The sequence below is a fragment of the Colletes latitarsis genome, chromosome 6 (assembly GCF_051014445.1).
Source record: "Colletes latitarsis isolate SP2378_abdomen chromosome 6, iyColLati1, whole genome shotgun sequence".
NCBI lineage: Eukaryota > Metazoa > Arthropoda > Insecta > Hymenoptera > Colletidae > Colletes > Colletes latitarsis.
Genome location: NC_135139.1, coordinates 6,544,041 through 6,562,020, shown reverse-complemented (window position 1 = coordinate 6,562,020; position 17,980 = coordinate 6,544,041). Strand labels below are relative to the sequence as shown.

Genomic DNA, 17,980 nt, shown 5'->3' with positions numbered 1-17,980 from the left:
ATCTTTTGGATACCTTTGCATCTGGACGTAAATAATTGTTAATGTAAACTATGTTACTTTTAATATTATGTTATTGAAAAAATGTGAATAAACTTTAAAAATACGCTCGAGATTCCGATGTTCGATAGTCGACACACGATAGTCGACCTATTTGAAAATTCTTCAGGATTTTCGAAATTCGCAATACTTTCTAAAATATTACTAACACAAACATTTCCGACAAATAAGATATGTATTTTCAGGAACACAATCTAATATTGAACAAAATTTTTATCACGTCTTGAAATGGCCTCTGGATTTTCGAAATTCTTGTAAGTACCAAAAACTCTGAAAATGTCGAGCTCTTGCATACCCCTATTATTTAATTTTGTATATATTAATAACCAGTTGCTGTTACTCTTAGTATACATTAAATAATATCGAAATCATTGTTTTTGAAAATATTTTTATTAAAAAATTACATATCAATATATTATTTAATACAATTACGCATTCTACGGTAAATATTTAAAAAATTCTGTCCGTTTTTAAAAATACTCATAAATTGCCAAGCATATCAGAGGTTATACTGAGCAGTAACAGGAATGTGTCATAATTCCTGTTTATCTTTTAAACGTGGGACGATTCGTCACCGGTATCAGCAGCCATGGCCTCGCGATTTTCATAAGCCCAGAAACCATGGAATTCTATTAAAATACTGACCATTGTGTCACCTTGACCACTGCAAAGTATGAATTATAGAGTGAATGAATGAAGTCTTTTGTTTTTCTGTGGAAAAATTTAAACTGAGACTGAGGGAACACAATTATTTACCAGGATAGTAAATCTTGTAATGTAATTTTACAGGGGTCTGCTGGTTTTACCATGTCGAATATTTCGTCTTTAACGTTTTCGAAGGTTACTGGTTCCTGACCATGCATTGTCATTTGTTCTTGAATAGCCTGCACGATATATTAAATGTTAAAGCTATATATTGCAGAATATAACAATTTATCACAAAATATTATTATGCGCATACATACACGAAAAAAGTAATTAAGGCAAAAAGTGTCAAGATAACCACGATTATTAATATCAAGAATTCTAAATAAATAATGCAAGCTTTGTGGTTCGTGCCGATTTTCTAATGCTAAGACAAAATCTAAATATGTTTTGTAATCCATTTCTCCCTCATAAGTTAAGCATTCTTGAAATACTCTCTCAAGAAATACTCCAGTCAAGGTTCCTGTGCCATATCTGTTAAAAAGTAGTTTTGTAGAATCATTAACTATAAATTGATTATAAACATTTTATTATGTTCAAATTACCCTGCAAGTTCTTCTTTATTAAGCATTCCATTATGATCCCTATCGAGGTTAAGATATTGTCCATAAACTTTAAGTGCTGACGGGGCTGAAAACCAATTTGCTTCTTGTAAGTCTTTAGGTAAATCTTCGTCCCTCAATTCTAAAAGATCGTCAAGAAAACTACATGCTAAAATATCTTGTATCCTAACTCTTCCAGTTCTGAGAGGATCAAGAAAAAATAAAAACTTTCTCACTGCTGTGCAAACATAAAACGAATGAAAAGATTTCTCTAGCCCTTCTAGTTGCGGTAGAGTCGGTATTAATTCTAAAATATAGTTCTCCAAATCCTATAAAAAATAAAAATTATGAATTACACATTTATATTAATCATACTAATTTATAATTTAAAATAAAATAGAGGAGCATACAGATTCTCTAAGATATCCTTGACCAGTAACATCGTACAAAGAAAGACCAATTCTCGTTTGATGTAGCCAGACTTTTCTCATAACATAATTAAATAATGCCATTATACTGATCCTACCATGAGGATCACCTTGTTGTAATTTAGCAAATACTACTGCAGTGAAGTATGGACTGCATTTTGCACCTGCTAATTTACCTACTTTTTTAAAATCTTCATAATTTATTAATTGTTCTTCGCCCGATAAAGGTGGACTATGATGTTTATCTAATAATACCCATAATGCCTTAAGTTCATTATTATCTAGCAATTGTCGGGAACGTCTTTGTAAAAATAATGCTCGCGTTTCTTCTCGTAATTTTTGTGGTAGAATCTCATCCTCCTTTGGTAACTAAAAAATAAATATATCATAAAATAATAATTCTGAAAAACTTTCTATAAATTTTTTATTTGTAAAAATTACCTTGAAATAAAATTTTGGAATCACTTTATAAGTTAAATCCTTATCTTTAGCTTTGGCGCCCTTCCATTGTTCATATATTTTTTTAAAGTATTGGTCTTCTTTTTGTTCATTTTTTTCCAACTTTTCTTCTGCTATGAAAATATTACATTTCATGTACAAAACATGTGTTAAAGTGTATTACAAATTACGTATTAGTTCAAGATAATGTTTACATTTATTTACTACAGCACACTTTCGAAATATCGTCTCTAACTCCATTTGTATTCGTTTTGAATGATTTGTAACTAAGGTTAGATATATGTAGTTATAATATAAGCACGAACACGCTTTATAACGTTCCAGTTAAGTATTTCCAGCTGGTTTTTGTCTATAAACTATAGCGCAAGTGTATAGTGTAGAGTAAATTTTGTATAAATGTATACATAGAATTTGAAATGACTATGTGTATAATTTCATTAATTTAGAAATTAAAATATGTACAATTATACATGAAAACAGACATGTTGTGGTTCCTATAATTTTATTGTCTTTGCATTTGTGTCTAAACCAGTAAGTACTAATTATGTATCCTACTTCAAAAATTGTAGTATAGTCAGATAAAAACATTAAACTTATATTTAATACGAAAAGAATTGAAATTAAAATTAAACGAATCAAATTAAATAACTAATTAAAAATTATACAAATATTATGTTTCTTATATAAAAATATTTAATTAATGCAATGAATGAATTATAAATAACAAAATTTATCAATTTTAACATTGTTTAATTAAAGTTCTTCCTCTTCAGGTTGTTTTAATTCAAAGTTTTGAAGAATCATTTCACTTTTATTTACTTCTGTATACAAAGAATTTCCTTCAAATGTTAATTCTTCTAAATTGTTCAATAATGATAAATATTGTATTTCATGCTCATTCTGGAAAATAATATCATTTATTATTCAATTCATTACAATGTTTATTTTTTTCGGTTTAAACTTACTGTTAAACAATTGTTGGCAGCATAAAGTTTCTGTAACTTTTGCAATACTTTTATAAATTCCAATGATTTTATTTTATTATTTTCAAGAGACAGAACCTTTAGATTATTATTTTCAATAAAATCATCTTTGTTTAACGTACTAATTTCATTGTAATCCAAAAATAAAGATTCCAATGTGGAACAATGATTTATCCCTAAATAATTTATACAAATTTATAAAATTAAAAACCAGTAATATATAAAACGTACAATATTATCTTTGTATTTAAAATATTACCACTAATATTTTGAAGATAATTATTATTTAGAAACAGATGTTTAATCACTGGTAGTTTTTTACTAAGATTCATTATTGACTTAATGCAATTATGATCTAAAAACAAAGTGTACAATTTTGAAAATGTACAGTTACTTTTTTCAAAACCATTTCCATCTAATGTTTCAAGACAATTGTAACTTAAGCACAATGTATGCAAATATGGAAAAGAATAGAGACCCCATAAATAAGTTATCTGATTCCTACTCAAGTCTAAACTTTCTAATTGTGGTAAAAGTTCAGCAGAGAGGTCGACCTAGAATTAATTTTCATGTACTTTATTTCATAAACTTCTTAAAGTAATAATTAACATACCTTTGACAAGGAACAATCAGTTATACTCAACTGTGTAATGTTTATTAATCGATCTTTTCTATATAGTGTATTTAATACATATTTATCTAATTTATTTCCAAATATTTGTTTTGCTTCGGAAATTTCTGAATTTTGTACATATTCTCCAGAAATATACTACTTATAAAATCATATTGTTTATGGAATATATGAAAAATGCTGTTAAAAGAACTTTAAATACACGATATTGCTTACTTTAATATTATTTAAATGAAATATAATAAATTTTTTATATAATGCATCCATGATTATTGGATTATTAGAGAGATCTATAACATGTAATGTGTGCCAAGTCTTAACATTATCTATTTGAATTAAAGTTCTTATATCATTATTCCCACAATAAAATTCTTGTAATGTATAAAACGATCCCATTGGTTCCAAACTTGTTATTAAATTATTTGTTAAATCCAGATATTTTAATGTTGGAAAATTTTCTTGGGTAAAATCATCCAAAACTGAAATAAAATTACTTCCAAGATTTAATTTAGTTAGATATTTTAATGGTTTTACAATAGGAAATGTAATTAATGAACAACATGTCGCACAAAGCTCTTGAATTTTTAATGCCTTTTTAGAAATACTCAATGCTACAGTAAAATCTTGGTATATATGAATATATTTTACATATTCTATACTGTTCTTTTTTATTAAAGCTATCTCTTTGCTACTTTTCATTATATTCTGGTTCAAATAAATTAATTTATTACATTGCTTCAGTTTGCACATATTAAATGCACATGAGAAATAATTTTCTGATAAATTGAGATTTTCAGATTCATAATTGTTAATAAATTGTAAATTTGGTAAATAAACGTGTATTAGGGATTCTTCTAATCCTGGGTCAGTAATATCTTTAAAAGGATTGTTACATATTTTTAATTTATACATATTAGGTATAAAAGTTTTAAAAGTTTTGATACTTGTAAGACAATGTGTTAAACAATTCCATGATATATCTAGTTCTTCCAATGCCAACAAACTTTCTTGAATATATATATGTTGTATATTGTTATAACTAATATTTAATATTTTTATATTTTTCATAAACTTTGAATTTGGAAATTCTTTTAAATGGTTGAAAGAAATATCAAATTCTCTTAAGTTGGGTAATTCCAAATCTATATCGATAGAATTTATGTTTTGTCCAGAAATACATATCTTCACAAGATTATATACTTCCACTTTTTCATCGACATCAATATATTGTGTAATATTAAAAGTAGACAAACAAACACATAAAGTGTCATTCAATGTATGTAGAGCAGTAAGATTCTTATATTTGTCTTCCTATAAACAGATTTGCAACATTTCTACTACAAATGAGCTAATAAAATAAAAAATTTTAAGTATGTTAACAAAAATTATTACAGGTGTGAACTTGGTTAATATGTATTCATACTCTATTACAAACATGGGATTTCTAATGTTTGTGGGCACAAACATAAATTTCTCACAAATTTCACTTGTATTATTCCAGCAATTTGAATGTTTCATATGTAAGTAGTCATTAGCATTCTCTAGTCTGTGCAGAAATATAGTAAATATAGTAAATATTAAAAACAATAATGCTATTATTACTTGTCGGTAGAGCCGAAAATAGATGTTTGCATAAGTATACAAACACGTCGCCTTTCACAAACATTAAGTAAACATAGTCTACTCCCATTTTCCATCATTAAGGACACTTTATGCAACCAATCAGCATCTGCTATTGCCAAACAATTAGTTACCATTAATTTTTCCTATAGGAAAATTTATTTCCAAATTAAAAAATCCGTTTTAATGTATTTGTATGCAACTTATATTCCTCAAACAAGTATATAGATACTTCATTAAATGGGGCAGTTTTAAAAAAGTTAATAGGCCAATTTTGAATATCAGTCACACCAGGTGATACTAAAATTTTTAAGATAATATTGCACTCATCTGATTCCAAACTTTCCTCAAACTCTTCTTTCCAAACGTTCAAGCAATTAATTTCTTTATTGCTTACTTCTGTCACTTTATGTATTTTTAAACCAGTTATACCTAGATCTCTATAAGACAGAAAAGATTTTCAACAATTTTATTATTTAAATATTTCCCTTAATACAACTAAAAGTATGTATATTGTACATACTGTTTTATGACAGAACACAATGATTTCTCTAAAAATTGTTTACATAGTTCAATCACCATGTTTTCAGTTGTTGCATTGTATTCAACAAAATTTATATTTCCACAATAATCCATATCAAATATCAACTGCTGTTGATAAATCTAATAAACAAGTAATACTCATGAATTTCAATTAATAAAATTCATTTAATAATAATAGATTGTAATAAGTTTTTCTTTTTATAAAATAATTTAATAATAGTACATGTATGTATAAATAGTAAATAAGCGATTGTACTTTAGATTGCGCTATTGCCATTTGTTTCTTTTCTAAAAATTGTCGTTTATTTAATTCTATTTCTGATATTATACTTTGTAGATCATTTTCTGTTTTATTATTTAAACAATTCTGGTTCTTCTATATTACAAATATAACTCAATTAATTGAGAACAATTTTGTGCTATGCATAAAAATTAATTATAATAAGAAATTACTTTTGTCACTTTAATTGCATAAAGCTGATTTTTAAAATAACACATTACTTTCACATACTCTTCATAGTTATTTTTCAATAATTTTAGATATTCGTTTAACTGTTTATGCAATATTATATTATGATACGTTATTTGCTTTCTAGAAATAAAAATTTATTTATTTAATTTTCGACGAAGAATATTTAAATATTGTTAAACAGTAATATTATTACTTGAAAAATTGGTTTTTCCAATATCTCTCTTTTTCGCATACAAAATAATGATCTAATTTTTTAATATGGGGAAGGTAATGAATAACATATGCACGATAATTGCAAAGTGTTACAAAGGGGCACTCTCCATATAATAAGTCCACAAATACTACTGAATATAATTTTTTTAATTGTGATAGATTTTGTATGTCCTTGTAAATGCAAACAAATGTTATTATGTAAGGTAAATAATATATAAATATAATTAACCTAAACATTGCATACCCTTATGCTGCTTAACTGATTTCCTGCTAAATTTAAAGAACGTATCTCTGATTTCTTGAAGGAATTTTTATCTATTTTTTTCAATTTGTTATTAGCCAAGTTTAGTTCTTCCAATAAAGTTAATTTATCAAGACTCTGTACAAAAAAATATATAATACAGTATGTTCGGCCACTCCTGGGTAAAATTTTAATGGAAGATTCTAGAAGCCAAAATAAGACGAAAATCAAGAATACCGATTTGTTGATTGAGGCTTCGTTAAAAAGTTATTAATTATTAATGTTTGAGAACCACTAACGCATGCACGCAGCTGTTCGGAGATTGCCGCTCTACAGACGGAACTTTAAACGTTAATAACTGTTTAATGAAGCCTCAATCAACAAATTGGTATTCTTGATTTTCGTCTTATTTTGGTCTCTAGAATCTCCCATTAAAATTTTTCCCACGGGTGATCGAACGCCCTGCATTTATCATAATTCATACACGAATTGGGTTTGGTAAATTCTATAGCTGGAAATAAGACGAAAATTAAGAATATCGAAATTGTGTGGGTGGCTTACTTTTTGAGAAAATTAAATTTAAATATCAGTCAAGTACACATGTACTTAATTAATAATTGATCATTAGAGATCACCGTTGCAACTGTTGTGTACATAATACAATGTCACGATTTATTTACTATCAGAATACGTTTATTTTCGACTCTATGCTTTAACTAATAGTCTCTATCAAACAAGCAGTATGATACGATACACGAACGAAGAAAATACCGATATCATTTATGCATTGATTATGATTATTTTACTACCTCAGGTTTCGTTTACTCTTTAATCGCATTTCAGTAAGTCCTGACATTGTATCACATACGTGTACATTATACTCTCTACATAATACATATATCGCATAATTTAATTGGACAGAGATTGAGAAGATATTTTTATAAACTAAATGTTAAAAAAATGAATTGTATACCTGGAGGTTGCATATATTGTTTCCCGATAAAAATAAAGTTGTCAAGCATAAACAAACTTCTAGATTCGATATACAAGATATTTCGTTGGAATACAAATAAAGCTTTTTCAGTGGACAATTTTGCTTGAAGAGCGGTATTTCCTAAATGAATCAAATACTAATTCTGTAGTAATTCACTGACTAAATTTAAATTTAATTTATTACCTTGAGGCCACAGTCGACGATCCATAGTTCCTGTATGTGAGTTAATTCCGAAACTGCATCCAAGGAATGTAAAATATCACGTTGACCGATTATAACTAAAGTGCAAATATTTTGCCTCGTGAATAATAAATTTTCAAACGAGGCAACTGTAGAATAGAATAAGTATAATTCGTGTTTACTATTAGTTTTCGTTTCTGCGAAGAAAATTATTTAGTAAGAATATTTTAATCTTTTCCAATACAAATTCATTACCTCTGTTATCTATAAAATCATCCATTATTAATTCTCATTTAATTTTTCTAATTGCAATTGTTTCGAGTCTCATCTTTTTATATTTTAATACGTTCGATATTTTTCTTCGCAAAATTGTACCTCTTTTATTACAATAGTTAATTAATAATGAATTTATTTAGATTATTTGGATAACATTTGGTCGATAGAGAATTGTTAATAAATAATGATATTGTGGCTGTCTAGCAGGCTCTGCCTTAAACGAGCAGAATATTGGGAATTCGGTCGAAGAATGTATACAGGGTGTTCGGCCACCCTTGAGAAAAATTTTAATGGGCCATTCTAGAGGCCAAAATAAGACGAAAATCAAGAATACCAATTTGTTTATTGTTGGAGGCTTTGTTAAAAAGTTATTAACGTTTAAAGTTCCGCCCGTACTGAATTTTTTTCTAAAAAATTCGAGTAGGTGGTGAAATTTCTCGGCGAAAAAAAAAATTTTTCAAATCATTCTAAAAAAATTATTTCTGATTGCAAGAGTCGATTATAATCATTTTTGATGAATAGATATACCCCGGAAATCCTACCCAGTTTGGAGAAAAAAATTCGAGAAGGTGTGAAATTTTTCAACAAAATTAAAAAATTTTAAATCGTTCTAAAAAAATTATTTTTGATTGCAGGGACCAATTATAATAATTTTTGGTTAATAGACATACCCTCGAAATCCTAACCATTTTCGAGAAAAAAATTCCTTACCGAAAATATAATTTTAGGCCAAAAATGCTTCTCGTAAATTTCATGCGAGTCTTTAAAACACCATAACTTCTGAACGGATTGGACGATTTTAATGTTCAAAAAGCCAAACGCCGCGTATTTTAGCGTAGAATATGTAACAATTATAAAAATATTGGAAAGGTTGTTCCTTGGCCCCGTAATGTTAGAAAAACCCCATAAAAATGGTCTAATTTTCAAACAGCCATAACTCCTATAATAGTGAATATATTTCAATGAAACTTTTTTCTGAAGTAGAGCCCATAGGTACCTACAAAAAAGTATTAAACAACTTTTCTGTAGGATGTCAAATGAAATTATTAAAAATCAAAAACGAATTTTTAAGGAAAATCGACAGGGGGTAGGTGCCTAAATTTTTCAGCGAAATTAAAAACTTTCAAATCGTTCTAAAAAAATTATTTTTGTTTGCAGGGACCAATTATAATCATTTTTGGTCAATAGACATATCCCCGAAATCCTATCCACTTTCGAGAAAAAAATTCAGTATTGACGGAACTTTAAACGTTAATAACTTCTTAACGAAGCTATCATCAACAAATTGGTATTCTTGATTTTCGTCTTATTTTGACCTCTAGAATCCCCCATTAAAATTTTTCCCAGGGGTGGCCGAACACCCTGTTTATAGCAACCAAGGAGTCGGTCGAGCGCTTGTGAGAGCGCGATCCCTCTGGTGGCGAACATTGGAGACGACGCCATAATATTTTTACTTTTGATTAAAATTTTATAATTTAAATTTAAATGTCTTAAATTAGAATTGTACTACGACATAATTTAACACTCGTACAACAATTGGTGAATCTTTTTGGACCCGGGTATCAATTATTTTTCATTCGTTTTTCCTCATTATTTTTTACGATGTTAATGTTTCGGGTATTTCTTATGCACTTCGTAAGTAATTATGTTCCATCACGTCTGTTAACAAACGAGTAAAACAAGTATTCAATATTATCACACATTAGAATTCTAAATACATAAATATTGTAATAGATAAAAAGTGTAGATCTAACAAGATTTAAGGACTGCCATTTGCTTAATTATGTTAACGATAGTTGTGTGAGTGTCAAATATTATAATTATCTAAAATGTTATGTTTTTTTTTAAGAAATATTTGTCTGTGTTTGTTGATTGCGTGTAAAGCATTATTTGGAAATTTGTGAAAATATCAAGGGAAATGCGCGAAAGTAACAGTGAGTCAGTAAGTATAATTGTTCTACGTTGCACGTTATGATTTCATTTTTTATTCAATACTCGTATCATGTAGTTGCTACACAATTCTCGTAAATGTCAGTATAGACAAAAGTGATTATGAAAATCATATGAATATATACACAGAACATTTCAAATGTTATATGCTACGTAAATATTACAAAATGCGTTGTTCTATATTAATTACAATTCAATGATCATTTATTGGAATAGAGTTTAATTAATCTAGGAACTAAAATTTAAGTATAGTACATAAAACAATTGTCGGTTTCTCTATCCTTATGCATCGAACAGTCGTAAATGCGATGTAAACGTGATAACGGCGTAAAGCTTAGGCATTCGATTGTACTGCGTTTTAAAGATATCGAAGTTAACAGAAAAAGTAGATCACGCTGTTAAAATGCCTAAGCAATACATTCCCCCAAGCATCGCTAATATTTATTTGGTAGATCAACAGTAATACTTATAATACATTATCACTGTAATTATTTAATTTAATATCTCAAAGCCACTGGATCATAAACATTAGTTTCCTTTAAATACACAAATAATAATGTACTGATGATAGGAACTTGTAATTCGATTGCAATAAGTTCTCATAATATTATAAATTTGTTGGAATTTATAATAATTATGAAATGCATATAAATGTTATATATGATAACACTATTCGTACGAACGAAAGTGCTAATAAACAAGAACTTAATTGCATCAACGTAGAAATTTTATTTATGAATCACTAGCTCCGAGATTTTTAGTATTGAAGAAAATAATGATGCATTAAAAATGTTTCTATGATGTTTTTATATATTTCATGTTACTACAGTTAAGCATTTAATGTAATGGTATATTTTTAAAATGCCATAATTTAGATCAGGGGTAACGAACTGGTAGCTCACGGCCAGTTGTGGCTCCTCTTACTTTTCTACGTCGCGTAAGTATAAAAGAACTTACCCCACTATGCCTACCCTACAGAGTTAGGACAAAGGCTTGCTGGGCACTGAACTAGTGTGGAATCCGATGGCGGGAGAATCGGTTGGCTGATAGTGGGAGTCTCGAAGCTTCCGGCGGAGAAGTTCGTCACCCCCGATTTAGGTTTTGAATGATTTTAAAATTTATATCGAAAATTGTATGTATATAAGTTGTATGAATGTACAAAAAAATTTGAGGTTCTGTAACTAAGCCTCCATTAACAGTTTATTTACTATGTATTTAAAAAAGTTCTTTAATTACATTTACTTACCTCCTTGTACAAAGTTTGGTCAAATATTTGACTTGTGCAAAATTTCTTTTCTAGACAATGTAGACTAAATGTTGTTCATTATCGAACACCTAGTTTTATGTTAATGTCTTTTTAAACTTTTATAACAAAATTACACAAATAATTCAAATATATGCAAGCAAGGAAATTTCGTTCTTTATGTCCGTTTCTTTGTTTTAATCTGATTCGAAAATCAGTTTCATGTGTCTTTAGGCCCATATACAATGTATGTTATATTGCATGATTTTAATTATTTGTAACATCATATTCAATGCATTTAATTATAGATATAGAAATAAACAAAAATCATAGAAAATTGTTGCTGTAGGAATACCATTCCTGCATGTTTATGAAGAAAAGACTATCTTATACAGGGTGTTCGGTCACCCCTGGGAAAAATTTTAATGGGAGATTCTAGAGGCCAAAATAAGACGAAAATCAAGAATATCAATTTCTTGACTGAGGCATCGTTAAAAAGTTATTAACAATTAAATTAAAAAATTTCAAATCGTTCTGGAAAAATTATTTTCGGTTGCGGGGGTCAATTACAATCATTTTTGGTGAATACACATACCTCGGAAATCCTACCCAATTTCGAGAAAAAAATTCGAGTAGGTATTGAAATTTTTAGACAAAATTAAAAAATTTCAAATCACACTAAAAAAATTATATTTAGTTACAGAGGATAATTATAATCATTTTTGGTCATTACACATACCCTCGAAATCTTACGCGCTTTCGAGAAAAAAATTCCTTACCGAGAATCTAATTTGAGGCCAAAAATGTTTCCCCGAAATTTCGTGCAAATCTTTAAAACGTCGTAACTTCTGAACGGATTGAAGGATTTTAATTTTCAAAAATGCAAACAACGTGTATTTTAGTGAAGAATACGTAGAAATTGCAAAAATATTCGAAAAGATGATTCTTCAGTCAGTAAAATGAGGAAAACTCCATAAAAGCGGTCCAATTTTCAAATGACCATACCTCCTGCAATAGTGAATATATTTCAATGAAATTTTAGGAGGAAGTAGAGCTCATAGCTACCTATAAAAAAGTTCTAAACAACTTTTTCGTAGCGTGCCAAACAAATTTATTAAAAATGAAAAACGAATTCTTAAGAAAAGTCGACAGGGGGGGGGGGTGCCTAAATTTTTCGTCAAAATTAAAAAATTTCAAATCATTCTAAAAAAATTATTTTCAGTTGCGGGGGTCAATTATAGTCATTTTTGATCGATACATATACCCCCGAAATCCTACGCACTTTCGAGAAAAAAATTCAGTACGGGTGAAACTTTAAACGTTAATAACTTTTTAACGAAGTCTCAATCAACAAATTAGTATTCTTGATTTTCGTCTTATTTTGGCCTCTAGAATCCCCCATTAAAATTTTTCCCAGGGGTGGCTGAACACCCTGTATATAATAATTTTGTCAAAACCATGTAAGAACTTCACGTATTTATCAAATTGGTATAAACAAAGTTATAATAATTTAAAAAGAAAACATAGATATCTGCATTTTGTAAACGTATTGAATATTAAATCAGAAGTATAGTTTATCCACAAATAACATTATTAATTGTATAATTTTGTTAAAATTTATATCAAGATACTACATAACTTTCGTGTGCTGAACTAACGATTCGTTTGATAAAAAGTACTTCTTTGGAAATTATTAGATAGTGTCCAAAATCTAATGTCATATTGATTATACTTCACACTAACACCCAGATATATGCCCATCATAAGTAACCCTTGGAGCTACAATAAATTATTAGCGTTTCATTTGGTAGCAGTTTCTAAGCTGTTATAAAGTACATATAAATGCTATTTAATAAATTTATCGATTGACCCATCTCTTCACTGGTTCTGTCCAATTGGATTCATTATCCTCTTCTTTTTCTCCATCTGCTTCTTCTCTCTCTCCTCTTTCTTGTTCTTGTTCACTGGATGGAGTTGCAGATGGTGTTTGTGACATGTTAACATTGCGCGCACGCAGTTCAGCCAAAAAGTCATTTTCTTGTTGATAGCGACGTTGAAGTTCTTCTCGCCAAGAATTCCCACCACCGCTACTATCGTCTCCATCTTCACCAGCCTCGAAGTCTAAGGACAAGAAAATAATTTAATCATAAACTGATGTATTATACGCAAATTTGCTTCGTAACAATATTCTATTCTTGTTATTTTTGGTAAAAAAAAAATACTAATTTTCATAAAATTTTATCACATACATCTATTTAATTAAAATACTCAACTAGTGTTGTATATTTGTAGTACTGATACTTTTATTTACAATGAAACCAATCGAATTATGTCTACAAATTTGTAAATACGAATGTACAAGGATATAAATGTATAGCAATTAAGCAACAGTTAATCGACTATTTCTAAGAGAAACTATACAAAATTTCACTGTAGTTTCAATTATTATAAAAATGTACCTGACAATTATATTCATAGTTTAATATTAATATTTTACATTCTGAAATAACAAAATGTATATCATAATGCCCATTCATTGTAGTGATTATAGTTATGCAAAAAAAGCAAGTGATGTAATATTCTGTAAATGCTTGTGAAGATGTAAAAAAGTACAATAATGGTCAAAATTTCAACAAACTCTTACCTAACGGCTTTCTGATGTTAATTCGGCCAGAGTTGTGAGAATGATCCTCCTGGTCTGAGTCTGCAAGCCACCAGGACACATTCACAGGGGGTGCATATCACACACATTCCACAACACGTCTAAAGTGTTATTTGTATAGGAACGCTTATTTGTTGTTAAAATTTTAGTACAAAGGAAATACTTTAGATAAAATTAAAGTAAAATATTTTTTAATTATGGTAAATTATAATTGTTGTAATATCTTTATTACTCGATATTCCTTAGAGTATCTAGAATAGTGCAATAAAGAATGATTTTCAAAGTATTATCTTAAACAATAAGGAATTTCATAATTAAAAATGTTCAAAATCCACATATTGCAAATATAAAAGATAACAAACAATTTTTGCTACGTAACAAATTTTTAAATAAATCTTCGTACATTAAATTTTGATTTACTTTAATGTTGATTTTAGAAGTCACTTCTAAACCCTTGTTATTTTTATGTAATTCAGATATTAATGTATAATTGCCAATTAAGCACTTGCTGTTTTGCGTGTAGTGTAGTCTGTGCTATTGCTAGACTAAACTTTGCTAACTCTATGCTAAATGAGAGAAAATAAGGTAAGAGTTACAACAGGCAAATGTGTAGAGAAGGGTGGAAACTAGATATTTACATGTGTAAAAATTTGTTTTTAAACAATGTACAGAACATAGTGTAAATATATTTTAAAAAGTTGTACAGTATATGAAATTATTTTAATATATTTGCACGAATATTGTAAATTTTCAAAAGCTATTACTACCAGATTTAAATATAAGCAAAATTACTTTTTTTTACCTTTCTTGTGAATCCCCCACAATTCACACGAAATAATTATTGTTTCTAACACAGTACTCATATAGTATTAATTTTGTACTTATTACATTTTGGAAAAATTTATTGATTACGTTTAATTTTTTGAAAAGATTAAATATAGATATTTAATTATTTAATTTTATTTTGATTAAATAAGAGCATTTGTAACTGCTATATTGGGAAGAACGTTAAAAATATAAATTTTACTTTTATTTATACTCTATTATATGAATACCTATGTACAGCAAAATTTACTGTGTATCTATGTTTCAATCCATAATAAATTTGCAACATTTTTTTTACTAGAAACAGGAAGGGGAATACTAGTACTGTTACATGCCATATAAATCTAATGACATGATAGAATAAAAATACTGTGAAACATGCCTGTTTACACTAATATGAACAATATTATGAGATAAAGTAAATATAAAAAAACATTTATTTGAAACAGATTATTTTTCCACTATCTTAACATTTTCTTTAATGAATTGTTTACTATCTAAAGAAATCATATGTTCTGAAATACCATATATTTTTACAACTTTTAAACTACATACAGACACATCTCTTCACTGAACAATGTAGTTTATAAAATGATATTGTATTAAATTGATAAGTTTATGAAACATCAATTGTTACCTCTCAAAGTTGCCTGACTTTTTTATTTAAAGGGGTAAAAATTTCTATCACTTATACCTAATCGAAATATGTAATTATTGTAGACCTGTATTAAATAAAATAACTAAGTACAAATTCTTGTGCCATTGTAAACTACGTAAATACTTTGCATTCATTTCTGATGCAAATTATATTAAAACTTGTAATTTAACATACCTGAATTTAGTTCCCTCACGAGTGTTGACATGGCATTAGTAACACTGTCAGCGGCTACCAACAAGTCGTTTCGCAAAGATCGGCCCAAGCTATTATTCGCGCTGCTGGAACCACTTCCTGGCAAGCTGTTTGTCCTGAACGCAGACCTGATATCGAAAATCTCTATTTTCTTTGCATAAAGCAATTTCCAAATAATAAACTAAATTAAGTTTACGTCATGCCACGCTCATTGTGCAAGCATCTATAATTAAAAATTTACTTTATTTTCGACAATGAATCATAACCAAGTTACAAAATATGTAAATACTTGCAAATTTTACACTAGCAGTATGCTATCACACACATGCATCATCAAGTGGAAGTAATTTTAAGAATATCGTAACATAAAATTTCTATCTTATAAGAAAATAATTTAGTTCGACCCATGGTGCCTTGTGCAGTTTTTCTTTGTGATACAAATTTTAGCTTTTGGAAATTATTTTTAAAAGTCTTATTGATCTACGAAATTGATGGTCCTAATAATTTTATGTAATTCGAAATATACAGGGTGTTCGGCCACCCCTGGGAAAAATTTTAATAGGGGATTCTAGAGGCCAAAATAAGACGAAAATCAAGAATTCCAATTTGTTGACGGAGGCTTCGTTAAAAAGTTATTAACAATTAAATTCAACAATTTCAAATCGTTCTAAAAAAATTATTTTCGTTTGTGGGGGTCAATTACAATCATTTTTGGTGAATAGACGTACCCCCGAAATCCTACGCATTTTCGAGAAAAAAATTCAGTACTGGTGGAACTTTAAACGTTAATAACTTTGTAACAAAGCCTCCATCAACAAATTGGTATTCTTGATTTTCGTCTTATTTTGGCCTCTAGAATCCCCCAGTAAGATTTTTCCCAGGGGTGGCCGAACACCCTGAAATAAAATGTATTAAACGTTTTTAGTTTAATATTTTACTTTGATTTTTAGAAAGATCAGTGATTTGTATCACTTATATCACTCAGAAATGTGATTCCTGAATTTGATGCTTTTATTGTATCTTTAATAAATTGTGCATGGTGTAAGACTAGTTCAAAGTTTTGAATTTGACGGTATTGCGTGAACTAAGTTTGAAAATAAGAAGCGAGGTGATCGGTTTGTAGAATACGCGACGGATCGCTCATAGATGTGCTACATTTGAAGAAACACGTGATAATAAATCAAGGTATCGAACGAGTTTAAATCTTTCTTTCTGCCTTCTTTTCTTTTACCGCATCGTGCATGTTTATTAGAAAAATAGCAAACTTCGTATTATATTAGTACATTTAATGTTTAAAAAAAATGTTATACGAATATTTAAAACATATAGGTAAATGGATGTAGAACATTAAAAATAAGAGATAAATAATACACATTACCTTAATTTATTAAAGACAAAAGAACATATGCGCAATAATTGTACAATTCTATATAAAGGAAAGTGTAACAACATTTTTTAAGTGTACAATAAAATTTGTCAACATGCTATTTAAAGTGCATTGACATTAACTGTTTTATTCTATAAAATACGCATGCTTGCAGTTTCACGAAACTAATTAAATGCAATTGTGAAAAATTAAAATATAATCAATAACATAAAATTATAAAAATCCAATAGAGCCTAAAAGCGTCATAAAGTAGCAGAAAGCAATATCGCTTAAATATATCAACTTTATCTAACAAAGAACTGAAATTAAAATTCGTAATATCATTTACGTAGGAATGTTTTAAAACATAAAAATTGTCTTACATTCAACTTGTACTAAACTTATTGTTGTTACTAGCTGAATAAAAATATCTTCTCGTAAACATTCACATGCAACAATTAAAGGTATTATTACTTGTGCTAATTTTTATACAATGTGCATTTACAGATCTACTATATTTAGCACTGTTTGTTCAGAAGAAATCAACTTTTGAGTACGTGTACATAGAATACAAATAAATGTAATCAACAGATGTATTATATACTATTTTTGTTAATTAGAAGATATGATTGTAAAGCTATTTACATTTTGAATTTGATTCCTTCTTATAACTTAAATGATGTAGTAATTTACTTAATTAAATATTAAGTAATAATGACTATTTCAAATATGGCGTACAG

The 17,980-nt window shown here is 28.2% G+C and overlaps 4 protein-coding genes across 12 annotated transcripts in view; all 4 read right to left on the bottom strand.

Annotated features, from left to right (window-relative positions):
* Positions 1-450: 450 nt before the first annotated feature.
* Positions 451-2,707, bottom strand: LOC143342405 (serine/threonine-protein phosphatase 2A regulatory subunit B'' subunit gamma-like). 2 transcript variants are annotated; one of them, XM_076766246.1, is made up of 7 exons: positions 2,386-2,707; positions 2,174-2,304; positions 1,715-2,101; positions 1,308-1,633; positions 1,023-1,236; positions 814-941; positions 451-721 (listed from the first exon to the last, which is right to left on the bottom strand). In XM_076766246.1, the coding sequence occupies exons 1-7, from the start codon at positions 2,429-2,431 to the stop codon at positions 610-612; spliced, it is 1,344 nt and encodes a 447-aa protein (XP_076622361.1). In that variant the 5' UTR covers positions 2,432-2,707; the 3' UTR covers positions 451-609. The 2 variants fall into 2 exon arrangements, with proteins under 2 accessions (XP_076622361.1, XP_076622362.1); XM_076766247.1 differs by having other exon boundaries at positions 1,913-2,101.
* A 237-nt stretch (positions 2,708-2,944) lies between these two features.
* Positions 2,945-5,323, bottom strand: LOC143342818 (uncharacterized). The gene is made up of 6 exons (XM_076767083.1): positions 5,198-5,323; positions 4,022-5,116; positions 3,788-3,943; positions 3,434-3,728; positions 3,157-3,350; positions 2,945-3,091 (listed from the first exon to the last, which is right to left on the bottom strand). Exons 1-6 carry the CDS (start codon positions 5,321-5,323, stop codon positions 2,945-2,947), a joined length of 2,013 nt encoding a protein of 670 aa, XP_076623198.1.
* Positions 5,324-5,403: 80 nt separating this feature from the next.
* LOC143342684 (uncharacterized) lies at positions 5,404-8,418 on the bottom strand. Its single transcript, XM_076766809.1, has 7 exons — positions 8,324-8,418; positions 8,072-8,265; positions 7,868-8,008; positions 6,898-7,032; positions 5,949-6,088; positions 5,658-5,865; positions 5,404-5,571 (listed from the first exon to the last, which is right to left on the bottom strand). Exons 1-7 carry the CDS (start codon positions 8,346-8,348, stop codon positions 5,404-5,406), a joined length of 1,011 nt encoding a protein of 336 aa, XP_076622924.1. The 5' UTR covers positions 8,349-8,418.
* Positions 8,419-10,174: 1,756 nt separating this feature from the next.
* The window catches only part of LOC143342735 (dystrobrevin beta), a 55,802-nt gene continuing 47,996 nt past the window's right edge, over positions 10,175-17,980 (bottom strand). For 4 of the 8 annotated variants that reach the window (XM_076766922.1, XM_076766921.1, XM_076766923.1 and 1 more), the window contains 3 exons: positions 15,857-16,002; positions 14,182-14,241; positions 10,177-13,658 (listed from right to left, as the gene is read on the bottom strand). In XM_076766922.1, coding sequence (XP_076623037.1) covers positions 13,396-13,658; positions 14,182-14,241; positions 15,857-16,002 — 469 coding nt within the window. In that variant the 3' untranslated portion in view covers positions 10,177-13,395. Of the gene's footprint in view, positions 13,659-14,181; positions 14,242-15,856; positions 16,003-17,980 lie in introns of all 8 variants that reach the window. The other 4 variants (XM_076766924.1, XM_076766920.1, XM_076766925.1 and 1 more) reach the window with 4 other exon arrangements.

Coding starts and splice junctions, on each gene's coding strand:
- LOC143342818 (XM_076767083.1), bottom strand. CDS start 5,323: ATGAAACATTCAAATTGCTGGAATAATACAAGTGAAATTTGTGAGAAA. Junction 3,944..4,021: donor TTCATTTAAATAATATTAAA/GTAAGCAATATC, acceptor TTTTATAAGTAG/TATATTTCTGGAGAATATGT. Junction 3,351..3,433: donor TTATCTTCAAAATATTAGTG/GTAATATTTTAA, acceptor TAAATTATTTAG/GGATAAATCATTGTTCCACA.
- LOC143342684 (XM_076766809.1), bottom strand. CDS start 8,348: ATGGATGATTTTATAGATAACAGAG. Junction 8,266..8,323: donor TGATTTTATAGATAACAGAG/GTAATGAATTTG, acceptor TTTTCTTCGCAG/AAACGAAAACTAATAGTAAA. Junction 5,572..5,657: donor AAACTGCCCCATTTAATGAA/GTATCTATATAC, acceptor ATTTTCCTATAG/GAAAAATTAATGGTAACTAA.
- LOC143342405 (XM_076766246.1), bottom strand. CDS start 2,431: ATGGAGTTAGAGACGATATTTCGAAAGTGTGCTGTAGTAAATAAAT. Junction 2,102..2,173: donor TTCCAAAATTTTATTTCAAG/GTAATTTTTACA, acceptor TTTATTTTTTAG/TTACCAAAGGAGGATGAGAT. Junction 1,634..1,714: donor AAGGATATCTTAGAGAATCT/GTATGCTCCTCT, acceptor TATTTTTTATAG/GATTTGGAGAACTATATTTT.